This window comes from Nicotiana tabacum, chromosome 22 (assembly GCF_000715075.1).
Source record: "Nicotiana tabacum cultivar K326 chromosome 22, ASM71507v2, whole genome shotgun sequence".
Classification (NCBI taxonomy): Eukaryota; Viridiplantae; Streptophyta; class Magnoliopsida; order Solanales; family Solanaceae; genus Nicotiana; species Nicotiana tabacum.
The window spans coordinates 83699484-83714496 of NC_134101.1; the positions used below are offsets into that span (position 1 = coordinate 83699484).

Below are 15013 nucleotides of genomic sequence, written 5' to 3' on the forward strand. Positions count from 1 at the left end.
TTCAACTACACATGACACACATTTTTTGTATTTTGTTTGATAAAAAATTAAAAAAATGGACAAAATTACAAATAACTAACGAAATGCCACGTAAAAAATCCAAAAAATTGTACAGCAAGACCATTTGCTATTATTTTTATTTCTTTTGGAGTGATTGTTGCGTAGAACAAAAATCACGTGCTCACAGCTGCCCCTCTTTGTTCGGAAACAATATGGTTTGGCACCTCAGTGCCCCTAACCCACCCCTCCCTTCTATTTTTTTTCACCACTATAATTTCCTTCCTCTCCACCATTATCGCTACCATGAAAAATATTGTATTTTAAATTTTAGTCTTTTATATGGATTAGTGGCGTTGAGGTGACATTGTCATGTGGTATTCACCTCATCAAATATTAGTGTCACGCAGTGACGTACGTAGGATTTTTCGTAAGCGGTGTCACATTTTTTTAAAGTGTACAAATAAACAAAACACTATTAACAACATTATATAAAAAAGAACATAATTCGAATCATATTAATAAAACACAACCCAAATATATTAGAAAAGTATTCAAACCTCATTAGAAAAATACTAAATATTATTTTTCTGTATAAAGTACCTAATAATCACCAAAAGTTCGTATGTTGTTCTTAATTAATTTTATTGGCAAAAGTAGTACATACAACTAACCCTAGAACAAATAATTTAGTGTCACAATAATGTACCAAAGCGATTGCTGATCGACTGGCTAAAAGTTCTCTTTGCTTCAAAGAGGTCAGTAGTTCGACTCTACTGACACCAATTAGTTTTAATGTAAATGCGGCACAAAATTTTGAAATAACAAATGAAGCACTCCAGTTTCGAACCCAAGACCTACGCTCTGAGTAAGTAGAGCGCCAGACAAGTTTAGCCAGACAGTTGCTTGTTTCAAGTGGTGTCACTTGAAATTATTTAACTGTATTTTTCTTCTGTCTTTTAATTATATATACATATTTTACAAAAATTTCCAACCAAGCGGTGTCACCTGACATCACTAGTTAGTCTTGGACAAACTTAATAGAAAAATGGTATACTTGAATCAAAAGTATCACAATATGAATATATTTGGACCTAAAGTATAACAAATAATATAAGAATATATTTAACCCTTTGCCCTTTTTAATCTAAGAGCACAAGATTTGAAAAAATTCCTGACTTTTCTTAAACTCTATGCATTTTGAGACTTTGCAGGCTTATGAAACCCAAATCACTTGGGAAGCCGCTAATGCCAAGTGCTAAACAGTCTTCTTCTTCGTCAAACTCCTCGTACGTTCCTCTCTGACTTTACCTCTCCAGTTTTTTCTTTACTTCGTTTCTTAAGAGAGTAAAACCCTAGTATTCCCACCCCCTTTATTTTCTTCTACTTAATTTTGACGGTACAATAATAGTGGTGAATTGGGTCACAACTCACAATTGTGATGATGCAAAAACACTGATCCCCTTTTCCACTGTTTTTTTCTTATATCATAAATAGGAATAGCGAATTGGGTTGCTTGCATTCCTTGTGTCCTCCGATTGCTTAAAGAAAGCCTCTTCTCTAATTTACTCTTAATTTTTCATCTTTCTTTGTGATTTTTACAATAAAATTTGCATTCTCTTTTTATTCTTTCAAGGTGTAATGGGGGAAATAGGGGAGGCTGTACAGGGTAAGTTATGGATTTATCCGAACCAAGTAGCTTTGGCTCAGACCTCTATATGTGTTAAAAAATGTAGTACTAAATAAGTACAAATAATTGATTTCGTACCCAGTAAATTTGCAGTTTTCTTCTTTTTCCAAGGTATAAAGGGAGTGAATTTTGGGCGGATGTAGAGTGTAAGTTATGGGTGTAAGTTATGGGTGTATCCGAACCCATTAGCTTTGGCTCAGACCTGTATATGTGTTAAAAAATTCCCTAAATAAGTACAAATACTTGATTTCTTACCTAGTAAATCAAATGAGTTGTGGGAGAATAATGAGCTCAAACCCATAAAATTCAAATCATGGCTTTGCTCCACGGAAAGAAAGCTGCTAGTCGTCTAATTGTTTTCTTTCTGTTACAGTTTTCTTTCTGATTCATTTTGCTTTTTCTTTTTCCTTCAATTTTTTTGGAGGTCATATTGTTTTTTAAATGATAATGCTATTGTTAAACATTTGTCATTTTAATGTATTTTTAGCTGGAAAGTCATGTTTTTGAGAGCATTTGCCATTTGGTGGGCACAATTTAATCTATTATTGATATGCTGTCTTTGCTATTAGGAAGTTAGTCCTATATTGTAGACTTGTAGTTTGTAGGTGCAGGATTTTGGTTTCACTTTCCTCAATTCTGGACTTTGGTAGGAAATTGCTCTTTCTATGTTTAGGCAATGCACTTCATATGAAGAGTGTAGACGACACCTTTATAATTTGTTAGGTGTTAACTTTTTCCTTTTCGCTCTTTAGTTCAACTTAATCTTTTGATTTTTGGACTCACAGGTGCGTTACAAAAGGTTCTTTTGCATGTGAATTAGAATAAATTGAAGTGGGAATGGAGTGTGTGGTTCAGGGAATTATTGAGACTCAAGTAAGTTCACTGAGCACATTTTGCTTCTTGCAAAAATGTGCCTCCTAACTTTATGGCGTTGAATGTGGAATTTAGCATTTGAATATTGAAAATGATTTTGACGGTGCAAACCATATCTGCAGCATGTTGAGGCCCTCGAAATTCTGCTTCAAGGGCTTTGTGGTGTACATAAACAAAGCTTAAGGATCCATGAACTGTGCCTTAAGAGTGTCCCAAACCTAGGTAAGTGAGTTTTCTTTGTAAACTACGATGGAACTAGGAACCACTAATTCAGTGGTCATGTATGTACACATGCGATTGAGGCAAATGCTTGCAACCATATATGCATCCATTAGAAGTTTTCTTAACTTAGTTGTTTGATATAGCTGCTTTTTTCTAGTTTGTGGTCCATCTCATTCTTTCTTGTTGTTTGTCTTAGACCCGGGCCGTAGATTATGGTTACTCTTATTGCATGTCATTCATCTTTCTGTTTTTATGTTTCTGTTACTATTTCGATTTCTACTGGATTTACTAATGAATTCTCTCCTTTTTTTTTTTTACTTTGTTTTCGTCTTATCGAGCCGAGGGTCTATCGGAAACAGCCTCTCTGTCCCGATCGGGGCAGGGGTAAGGTCTGCGTACACATTACCCTCCCCAGACCCCACTATGTGGGATTTTACTGGGTTGTTGTTGTTGTTGTCCACCTATATGATGCAATACAGGTAAGATATGAAAATTATTGCATTGAATTATGGGTAGGTATTTTTTGCTTTCAGTACATCTTATTTGTAAGTTGAAGAACTCATGGTTTTGGCTTCATTAGCTTGTTGACTGCACTGTTTTTTACAAAAGGTTGTTTGATATCATGGTTTATCGATAATGTACTTGTGCTTGTTTGACATGTCATATCTTGTCAAAAGGGGCCACTAAAGCTCCATTTTACATTTTTCCTTTTCCCCCCTCCCGCACTTTTCTCCTTGGGTTATTATAACCATGAAGTCCGTTACTGCTCATTCTCAGGCTTAGTAGCATCAGAAATACGTCTCTTATGTGATCTTGAGCAGCCGGAACCCACATGGTAAGTGATCTATTTCATACTGTGCCTAGCTCTGGCGATATGTGAAGCCTAAATTTTTGTGTAAAATTAAATATAGGACTGTTCGACATGTTGGTGGTCCAATGAGAGGCACTGGTGCTGAACAAATCTCAGTCTTGGTGAGACCGATGATAGAAAGCAAAATAAGCAAGAATGCATTGCGCATGTTTTATGCACTCGGCTACAAGCTAGACCACGAGCAGCTGAGAGTTGGTTTTGCATTCCATTTCCAAAGAGGTGCCCAGATAACTGTTACAGTTTCATCCATCAACAAGATGTTGAAACTTCATGCAACTGATGAGGCAGTGCCTGTGACACCGGGCATACAGCTAGTTGAAGTGACAGCACCTGCTTCATCTGAAAATTACACTGAAGTTGTTGCTGCTGTATCGTCCTTCTGTGAATATCTTGCACCGTAAGTACCTTTATATTGGTTTGTTACCCTGAGGTGAATGGAGTGTTTAAATAATGGGTTGAACTGAATTATATATATATACATACATACATACATATATACATACATACATATATATATATATATATATATATATATATATATATATATAATCGCCTTGTCACAAACATTCTGAACACATAATTTCAAAAGTATAATGGGGTCAGAACCTAAAGGTTGAACCCAACCAATTTAAATCTTGGATTTGCCTTTGGTATATATTGTTAGGAGAAACTAGTTTATTTACTTATTTCTATCATTTGGTTGACATACAAATGGTTTCTATTTTTTTTTCAGGCTCCTCCATTTGTCAAAACCCGGTGTGTCAACAGGGGTTGTTCCTACTGCAGCTGCAGCAGCTGCATCTCTCATGTCAGATGGCGGAGGCACAAAAATGTAGTATTAATACTTTGCAGCTATTTTATTTATATTCTTTTACATTTTGGTTGCGGTCCTCATTGCTGGATAAGAGACCTATTTTGCAAAATGATAGCCCTCCTATATTTGTCGTTAAGATGCTGATCAATACACAGTAATGTTTTTGCATACAATAGAGTTATAGTATCAACCAGCTTAGTTCAATTAAGGGTGGATGAATCTTTTCTCTCTTTCGATAAGTTCCTTGTTATTGATTTTGATTCGTTTTTCTCCAAGGTATTGATACTTTTATTGTTTATGTGTTGATCTTCATATCACGTGGAGATGATCAGATATTCTTTATCTGTATCAGATCAATGGTGGTGGAACATTTTTTTATATGGTTTCAGATATTCATATACTAGTAATTTGGGGCACTAATTTATCAATTTCTATACTGTTTATGTGAATTTCGCGAAGTAGTTGATATAAACTGAGATAGGAGGAGAGTCTAGTTGTTAGTTGATATTAAATGATCAGTTCATTTAAGCGGATAAGACTGGGTATGTTGTTGTTGTTCATTTAAGCGGATATTTAATTTCATCCGCAGTGTCTATCCTTTGTTATGTTAAATTCATACATCTTAGAATTAAAATTTAACACTGAATATGTGAAGATTTTGAGAGTATCATGTTACCTAGTAATATTTGTAATTGAGATTTACATGTAACTACTTTTGAGTTTTTAACCATATTGTCCTTATATATGGGATAGGTCTATTTTCGTCTTTTATATATATACCTTTGAGCATCTTTAGTCCCTTAAGTTTGTTAAATTGGAGCACTTTTGGTCTAGCTAACAAAATGGGGCTAACTTGGGGTTAAAACTAACGGCTGTGTATAGTGGCGGATGCAGGATTACCGTCAAGGGGTTCAAAAAAAAGGAAAAAGTTATAAAGATTGTAGTTAGTGGGAATAGAACCAATGACCTTACAAAAATTTTGAACCCCCTTGACCACTAACCTATGTGTTGTGTTAAGGTGATTGAAAACAAAATATATAAAGATAAAAAATAGATTTTGCGTGAAGGGGGTTCGGACGAACACCCTTTCGCCGCCCTTAATTCGGCCCTGCCTGTGTATCTCATGTACAAAGACCAGCACAAAACCTTTTTCACTTGAGTTTCTCTCTTTTGGAAACAAAGGAGAAAAAAGAAGCTTGTCCATTGGGATTCTTCTGCAGCCTGCCTTCAGAGGCTCAAGAGCCGTGCCAATTCATCACTGCTCTGTGTGTTATATCCTTATTTTACTATTTCTTTGAATTTCTTTATGATCTGACTTTGAAAATCTGAATGTTCTTCATCGTATTCATCCTTCATTATTTAAATTTTATCTATTCACGCATTCAAATCAGATGCTGCAGATATTTCTAATTAACCCATCTTCTTTTCTTTCTCCAACGAGCAGTAAACGGGTTGACTAAGTTTTCACAAAACAAAAAAATAATTATTGGGAAAAGAACTATTTCCAAGAAGACAAATAAAGAAGCAAACTGTAAACTCTCTGAAACCTCAAACTACACAAAAATTTGCATTATATCCTCTGTCTTTCTCCTTCAAAGTTCCATAAAATATAAGCAAAGAACCACACAAAAACAGAGAAAGGAAAGTTGAAACAGAAACGCCTTTCAGTTTCACCCATTGTGGCTCACTAGCTTAGGCTTTGTTTTCTTTCTGTTTCACACCTTTTGATTTACGAAATTGACTTTTTTTTTTACCTATAAACTCACATTAAATCTTTTCAAGAAAAGGCTTAGATTCGTGAGGGATCATGACTAATAGAGAACGTAGGAAAAGGTTTTACACAAGCGTTAGTTTTGATTTCAAGTTAACCCCATTTTATTAGCTAGACTAAAGGAGCTCCACTTTAACAAACTTAAGGGACGAAAGATACTCAGGGGTATATAAGGACGAAAAAGACCTATCTCAATAAATAAGGGATAATTTTGACTAAAAACTCTAATTATGTGATATATGGTTCGACTGTATAAATAACTTTATATTGTCAATGCATAAATTAAAACTCATCTAAACATATCATATTTGAGGCTTGGCTAATAATAACATATTTGTAATGAACTGAACTTTAAGCATGGATAGTATAAAAGTAATTTTGTGTATAAAATAATTATATGTACAAATGGCTACATAAAGTGAAATATACAATCTGAAAAATAAGATGATTTTTCAGCTACATCAATATTTTTTTTCTCGAAAGCACTAGTAGTGTAAAATTTTCTTACGCTCTCTATATAAATTAAACTTAATTGTAATTTATCCATACAGTGTATTTACTACACGTAAAAGGAAATTATCAAAGGATTAGATAAAGACATAAAGAAAAGAAAAATGTGTTCAACCTACAATTCGTTTGATAGGCTAACCAATTAAATTTATGAAATTATGCCGCAAGCAATGAGATTAAAGCAAAGCCACCTAATACTTTGTTTGATGTAGATGAAATTGGAATAAAGAGAAACAGACAGTAAAATAAACAAATGCACTTGAATAACAGTAAAGAGGAAAAGTAAAGTGATTCTAATTGACGAATTCAAGCCTATTGATAATGGAGAGATGAACACAATCATTCTGCCAGCGTCTTGCTATAGTATTTATGTGTATTTCTCTGTGTTACAATAATGGGAGACGGGATTGCATTTATAGGCTAATTATCTAATTGTAACTGCTTCTTATATATATTTTCTCCAACACGTTATAATATAAGAGTTGCAGCCGATCGTATTTAATGGCGGGTCGCGGATATCTCGGGGTTGCCGCTTAAGGGGTGCCTTGAGTCCGACCACCCGAAGAAAACGTTCTGTATTTGTGTTGTCGACCCGGAGAGTGCAGCAATATGACGCTGATAGAGTTCTTCCGTAAAGTGGGAATTCATAACCGATGAGACCTCTCGCAGCTGATTCTTCTGAGAAAAGGCAAAGGCAGAGAAGGGGAGAGGTAAGTACTAGTAATTGTTAGAACCAAAATATTTTAAAATATCTCTTATTAAAGACCTATCATGTCAAATCATCAACGACGTAAAATTAGATGTCGTACATGTTAATTTTGGGTGCTCAAGCACCCATTATCTTTGACAAAATTTAATAAATTTGTATAGGTAATTATAATGGTGTTAAACGGGTGGGCCGGGCCGGGCCGGGTAGGGAAAAATCTAAATCATCCTGGTGTCTAACCGGACCGGTTACGGGTTAGGGTTTACCGGGCTTAACGGGTCCGGATCCATCCGGGTGAAAAATGAACCGTCAGGGTTACGGGTCCAAGCGGTCGGGCCGGGCTGGGTTAGTATATTTGTTTTTTGTATTTTGTATAACTATTGTAATTTATATTAATATAAAATAAAAATATAAAGAATACAATGAAGATGGGGAAAAAATTACACTTATAAATTGCAAGTGCTACATTTATTTCAAAATTCAAATTTATAAATTGAAAGGTTTACATTTAATAAGTAAATTAGTGAAAAAAAGAGTAAATTCAAATGTAACAATCATTAAAAAAAAATTGAAACAACTAGCCGTTAACCAGTCTGGACCGGTTCAGGCCAAGCCGGTTAACCGGTTCTACAGTGAATCTCGTTAACCAGGTTTGACCGGTCCGGTTAACTAGTTGAACGAAGATGAATGGACCAACCCCCTTACCCCATTAACCCAGCCCACCCGGCCCGCTTTGTACCGGTCCAGGTAGGTTCCGGTTTCAACCGGTCTGGGACGGTCCGGAAACGGGTTGACCCGGCCCGTTAGACATCCTTAGGTAATTATAAAAATATTTAGATAAATATTGAGTGAGCACCCATAACTAAACTCTTTTTTCCTTTTCTTTTAGAATTTTTATCAGTAAGCACCCACGAGTTTAAAATCCTGGATCCGCCACTGTGCGGAAGCGTACCTGAATCCATAATCACTGCAAGACGTAGAAATTGCACAGAAGACGGCTCTCCCCCGATGAGATATTAGAAAAGAACCTGATTTGGGGGCCATAACCGTATTTATAGATGCACACAATTTACGGAATTCTAATTTAGTTCATCATTAAGTTAGAAATTACATCCGGTATCTACACATTAAACCTCATACATTAGGAGGTGTCTCGTAGACCCATTTAACTTTAAACCTTAGTAGATCACTTTTAATTTGGATCAACTTTTTAATAATAACAGCCAACATACAATTATTCTTAATACCATACATGTGCAAGTCCATAAAAAGTTCTAACACTAATCATAAGAGGGAGTCAATCTCCCGATTAAGTTTGTATTTTCCTCGTGTGAATCTAAAGGGAATATCACTATTATGATGGTAGATGGTGATGAAAAGGTTTCTACGATGATCCGGTTAAATACTTTTCTCTAAGATATATCCGGAGATAACAAATATGTCGAAGGCGATTGATAAGACTGAGGTAATGGTGATATATGTTTGAATTTTCTTGGGAATTTCATCTCTCGAAGGAGTACAAGACAACTCCTAAGGGGTGGTTTGGTTGGAATAGGGCTTATGCCGGTATAAGTTATGTTGGAATAAGTCATGATGAGATTAATTATGTTGGGATTATTGTTTATTCACTGTTTGGTATGTTATATTAAGAATGACAATTATATAATTTTTAAGAAGAAGATATAAGTTATATCGGTGCTAATTATCCCATCCTCTATAAGGTATAAGTTATTCCGGTATTAAAATTAACACCAGGATAACTTATATTTGATTTACTAACCAAATAAAGTATTAAGATGGTATTAAATTTTTATATCACCCCTATACCTTCTTATATCTCGTACCAAACGACCCTAAAACAATAAATAATAGCTTGAGAACCCGAATGGAAGTAAAGAAGAGGATACTTTAGCACGCCCTGCCTCCACGGTTCCCCAAGTTACTTATATTCCAGTCGTTTCATCAGCTTTCCAATTTTTTGCTTCTGATCTTAACTCTATGCATTGGGGATTAGGTAACTCTTAAGGATTTCTTGTAGGAATTTTTACCTCTCATGCCAAAGGTTAACACTTTATTTATTTTAAATAAATATCATTTAAAAATATTGTATTCTATAGATACCTTTTAATGTTTATAGCAAAATATATAATTTTGATTACATCCTACCCCTAAACCACTAAATACGGTATTCATCTCAAAATTCCTCTCACCCATATCACCTACCATTAGTCACAAACGGTGATTTTACCTGGTATACCACGAAGACTTCCATCTAGTGAGCAGCCTCCTGGCCCATCAGGTAATCCGACAAGACAAGACATACTATTTTCGATTTGCTGAACCCTAAACCCTTCCGTTGCAATTACAAATGCAGAAGAAATCCTTACGTCTCCCTGTTCGCATAGCTATGGCGAAGAACAAAAACAAGAATAAGAAAAATGGTCGTGCGGCTATGGATGTCTCCTCTGACAAGACGGTCACGGGTCCCCAAGCAGTGCTAGTAATTTCGGCAACCGAAATTGAATCAAAAGGAGATGAAGCCTCCGATCGACGGCGGCGTGGGAACAATGAGATTCAGGGTTTTTGCTGGACGACGGATTCACCAGAAATTAGGGTTTGTTCTTGAACAAAGACGACAGTGTTTGGGGCTGAGCAACTTGATTTTCTGTTAATATATTTCAATGCTTTTTCAACGTATCATGCTGTATTTTCATGTATTTCATTGTATTCATTGTAATCCAATGTATCTCGCTGTATTTCATGTATTTCATTGTATTCACTGTCTTTTTTTTCCATTGTATTTCAATGTATCCTGCTGTATTCTATGTATTTCATTGTATTCACTGTCTCGCTATATGCCATGAATGTATTCATATGTTTTTTTTTAATTAATATAATTTATGTATTCAGATGTATTATATAATTTCTCTGAAGATTGCTATATTTTTTGGGTATTTTTGGATTGAAAATCTTTTTTATAATTGAAAATACAAATTTTGTGTGTTATAATTGAGTTTGTTGAGTTATATTAGGAGCCTATTATGTTAATTGATTCACTTTCCGTTTAAAAACATTGTAATCCCCTGTTTCACGCTGTGAATACAATCGAATACAATAATCTGTCCAGCTATAATCCCATGTTTCATGCCATGAATACAGTAGAATACATTCGAATACAATAATTGATTAGCTGGACTTCCCTGATTCACGCCTATTTTTGCTACTGTATTCATGAATGCAGTAGCTTAAATACATCTAATACATCTTATAACAACAAAAAACGTATCTACAATCCGTAATATAGCAAATGATATCTATAGATAGCAAATTATCACTAAAAGATAGTGCTTTATGAAAATTTCTCTTTCTTGTACCCTTTTTCTTTTTGCACTTTGTATTATTGGCTTTACTCTTGTGCTGTTTTGGCCCAAAATATTACTAGTTGGGTTTTATTTTTTTAAAAAAAATTTCCCTAAATTTTTATATTTTATAAAAAAAAAACCCACTTTCTGTTATTATGACTTAACTAATCTATATCTATCCACTTTTCTATCATTAAACTCACACGACTTTGCTCTTCTTTATAAACAAAAGATAACATTCGTCAAAGTTGTTGTGTCAATATGTGGCAATCGAGCACAAAGACAAAATTTGAAGGTAGTTTACTAAAATATGCTAATGTTTGTATAGATTTTCTTCATATTCCGCTTGTTTTGTATGAATTTTCTTCAGAGTTGTTGGGTATTTTTAATAGTTTTAAAACTTATGGATAAAAGTCACGTTTTATGTTTTTTCAAAAAAAAAAAAGTAAAGTATGTTTTGAAAAATTATATCCAAATAAATTTTCATCTTCAAACCAAATTCATCCAAATCAAAATTTTAAAATAAATTTGAAAATATATAGCCAAAGCTTAATATCACTAAAAGGTGAATTAGCAAAGAAACTGATTTCACATTATTCAAGGCGCGCGGGAACGTGAATTTATTTTTAAACGCTGACCAAAATTTTCACATGTCATCGTTTTATTGGTCGTTACATTTATTTACACTTATTAGTTGATTTAATGCAATACTAATCCTTTTAATTTTCATATTTTCTTTTCCTTATTTTCCTTACTTTATTTCTTTTTCTTTTCTACTCTTTCTCTTTTTCCCTTTCTGTTTTCTGTTTCCTCCGTTGTCGAGGAAGACCACCACCACCAAACCACTGTACAAACATCTATCACCACCAGCATAAAAATACTCATCCTTATCTTGTGCCATAGTCCTCACCGAAGAGTTTGCTTCTTGGCCCAATTGTGGCCTCAACGATAATTTATCATCAATGACAATAACATATGCTTTATAAGAAGATTTTTTTTTTCTTTCTGGGCAATGCAATAACTATAGAATAAAATTTTTAAGAAAAGAAGGAATTCTGTCACCTGGTTAAAACTTTTACAGATTCATTTTTTTCCCTCTTTTATTATTGTTTGTGCTTAACCCAAAAATAATTTTTAATGTCAAAACAATTAATTTTATATTACGGGCAACCGATTCGATCCAAAAGATATAATTTTTTGTTAATACAACATGATAGAAGTGGGAAATAAATTCAATAACAAATAATATAATAAAAATAAAGCAGAGAAGAAATAATTCTTATTGGATGATCCTTGATAGGATGATAAGCCGAACAGAGCTTGAAGAGCCGAATTATGGCTAACTTGGGAGCAAGATGTTATAAATTACAATATATAGAATTGTAGAGAAAAAAATTAGATGGTTACAATGGTGGTAAACCGTCTCTATTTGTAGAACTAGATCTAGTTAACCATTCTCCTTGGATTATGGGTTCATTATGAGCATTTACTCAATCCATCCGTTACTTTTGGAAGACTGGTAACAACTGAGTAAAAGCTGGAATTTCGTAACAGATGAGTTAATCTCGTACCCGTTGAGTCAATCCCTTACCTGTTGAGTCAATTTCGTAGCTGATTGCCTTGTTCTGCTCGTTACAATCATTTATTGCATTTATTATACGTTACATAATTAATCTGTAACTAATGACGTAATGATGGTAAACTTCATGCAATTCAGGATTAATTGATTCTTTTCTCATTTATAATGTTACGTGACGCCTTCCTGAGATTCCTTGGAAGGGCGACATAAAGCTAAGCAATTGATGTCAGTGTAGTTACTATCCGCCAACTAAGGTCCTCTCCGTACGCTAGACGAGATTGTCAGTGTCGTACGAGAAAACCAATGTCAAGAGCAATTGAGAGAACAAAAATGAGAATTGAGAATGAAAGAAAGCTTGATTGCATTAATGAAAGCTATTATAGAAAAGCAACATAGTGTCGAGGGGAAGAGACACCAGTAGAAGAATTGTTTGCTTGCTAGAAAGTTTGATTGCTTGATCCCCCTGCTAGTGCTTACAAAAATAAATCAAAGTTACAAGACTTGACCTAACTAAGCTAGAAAATCATAATGGAAGTACATGAAATAAAACTACTCTATATTTACAATGAAAAGGACTTAGTTTTCTACGAGGTAGAAACATGTCCGTTGTCAGCAACCTTGTCTTTGGCATCACGGTCTGCGCGCGCGGTGATGTTGGCATCTGCCTACGGTTGGGCGCTGGCGAGGATTATCGGTGGGGCGACAGAGGCACATGCGCGCTTGTCACTTAGCGCAACCAAGACTACGAATCCGTTTATGGCGCTAGGTGTTAGGAGGCTTGCTAGGACGCCATGGGGCGCGTATAAGGGGTCATGTGGCATGACTGTATAGCCGCCCATGACATTCTCCTCCACCTGAGTTGGCGGCGTCCTCGGCGCCGTACTTGCAAGATAATCATCAATTTGGCTTTTGTAGGCTTTGAGGTTTGTTCCCCTCTCCCAAGTATTCTCCTCTGCATCACAGCCCTACCATTTCACCAAGAACTCTTAGTGATCTTTCTTTGAGGCGTGAATAACTCTATCATCAAGAATAGCTTCAGCAAGCCTTTTCCCAGTTGAGTTGGGTTGGAGTCTCGAATACTGGGTATTGTGAGTTGGCTCCATGAAGGATCCTCCATATCTTCCCGAAAAGGTTTCAGAAGACTGACATGGAAGACGAGATAAATTTTCCACCAAGCTTAGGTATCCACCCGGTATACAACTTTTTCAATGTGCCCTTCAATGGACTAGGGTCCAATATATTTTTGCAATAGGCGAGGGTCATGGACCCCTGCAAACAAGTATCTCTTTGGAATTTTGACCATTACTTTGTCTCCTACCTGGTATTCAACAAAGCGACGATTTTGATCAGCATGCCTCTTCATCCGCTTTTGGCCTTTGACAAGATAGCTTTGCACTATCTCCAAATTTCGCTTCCATTATTTTGGGAAGCTAGCAGCTCGAGGATATTTTGACATGTTTGGTGCATTCACAGTGTGTGGGAGTAGCGGTTGCTGTCCGGTAACAATTTCAAAAGCGCTTTTGTTTGTACTAGAGCTCTTTTATGAATTGAAACATAGTTGAGCAGCATCCAAAAGCTTCACCCAATTCTTCTGCGATCCGGTAACAAAGTGATGGAGATATTCCTCCAGCATGCCCTTGAACCGCTCTGTTTGGTCATCAGATTGCAGATGACAACTTGAGCCGTGACTCAGTTTTGACTCGAGGCACTTAAAAAGTTGGGTCCAAAAGTTGCTAGTGAAGCGTGAGTCGTGATGACTAACGATGTCTTAAGGCAGGCCCCAATATTTGACGACATGAGAGAACAAGAGTCGAGTTGTATCCTTTGCTGATATGTATTGTGGGGTTGCTATAAAGGTAGCATACTTGAAAAACTGATCCACCACAACTAAGATAGTTGTGAGATCTCTGACCTTGGGAAATCCGGTGATGAAATCCAGGGAAACGCTTTCCCAAGGTCTCTTTGGGACAGCTAGTGGTTCCAAGAGTCCCGCTTGTGTCAAGCGGTCCGACTTGTCCTTCTGGCATACTAGTTAAGTCCTCACATATTGAGCGACATCATCTACCATTTGAGGCCAATAATATGTATGGCGAAGAAATGCCATGGTGCGTTCTTCACCAGGATGGCCGGCCCACAAAGTATCGTGACATTCCTCCAGAAGAGTCCTTCGCAGATCTCCTCCTTTAGGAACATAAAGTCGGTTTCATTTCACTTTCAGGAAACCGTCTTCCATGTAGAACTGGTAAGTCTTGCCCTGTCCTACCAAATCAACCAAATACTGTACAGTATGATCCTTGATGAGTAGATCCTGTATATGATATTTTATGGTGGTGGCTACTTCACTCCCCCTTAGGGTGGGGAGTAGGCACATCGATGCTACATTAGCTCTCCGGCTGAGCACATCAGCAACATGATTAGTCTTCCCACTTTGGTACTCCAAGTTGAAGTGAAATTCCTCTAGGAGTTCCTTCCATCTGGCCTGTCGACCATTCAGCTTCGGCTGGGTCATGAAATGGCTAACAACTGTGTTATCTGTCTTGACCACGAATGGGGTTCCCAGCAGATAGTGCCTCCAAAGGCGTAAGCAATGAACGACAACAACCAATAATTCTTTCTCG

General features: G+C 36.0%; 1 protein-coding gene across 2 annotated transcripts; it reads left to right on the forward strand.

The window, feature by feature from the left end:
- The first annotated feature begins 1146 nt into the window (after positions 1–1146).
- On the forward strand, positions 1147–4727 carry LOC107808195 (mediator of RNA polymerase II transcription subunit 18). 2 transcript variants are annotated; one of them, XM_016632686.2, is made up of 6 exons: positions 1147–1286; positions 2473–2560; positions 2683–2782; positions 3560–3617; positions 3694–4050; positions 4387–4727. In XM_016632686.2, the coding sequence occupies exons 2-6, from the start codon at positions 2525–2527 to the stop codon at positions 4487–4489; spliced, it is 654 nt and encodes a 217-aa protein (XP_016488172.1). In that variant the 5' UTR covers positions 1147–1286; positions 2473–2524; the 3' UTR covers positions 4490–4727. The 2 variants fall into 2 exon arrangements, with proteins under 2 accessions (XP_016488172.1, XP_075100827.1); XM_075244726.1 differs by lacking the exon at positions 1147–1286 and adding an exon at positions 1550–1666.
- Positions 4728–15013: the final 10286 nt, after the last annotated feature.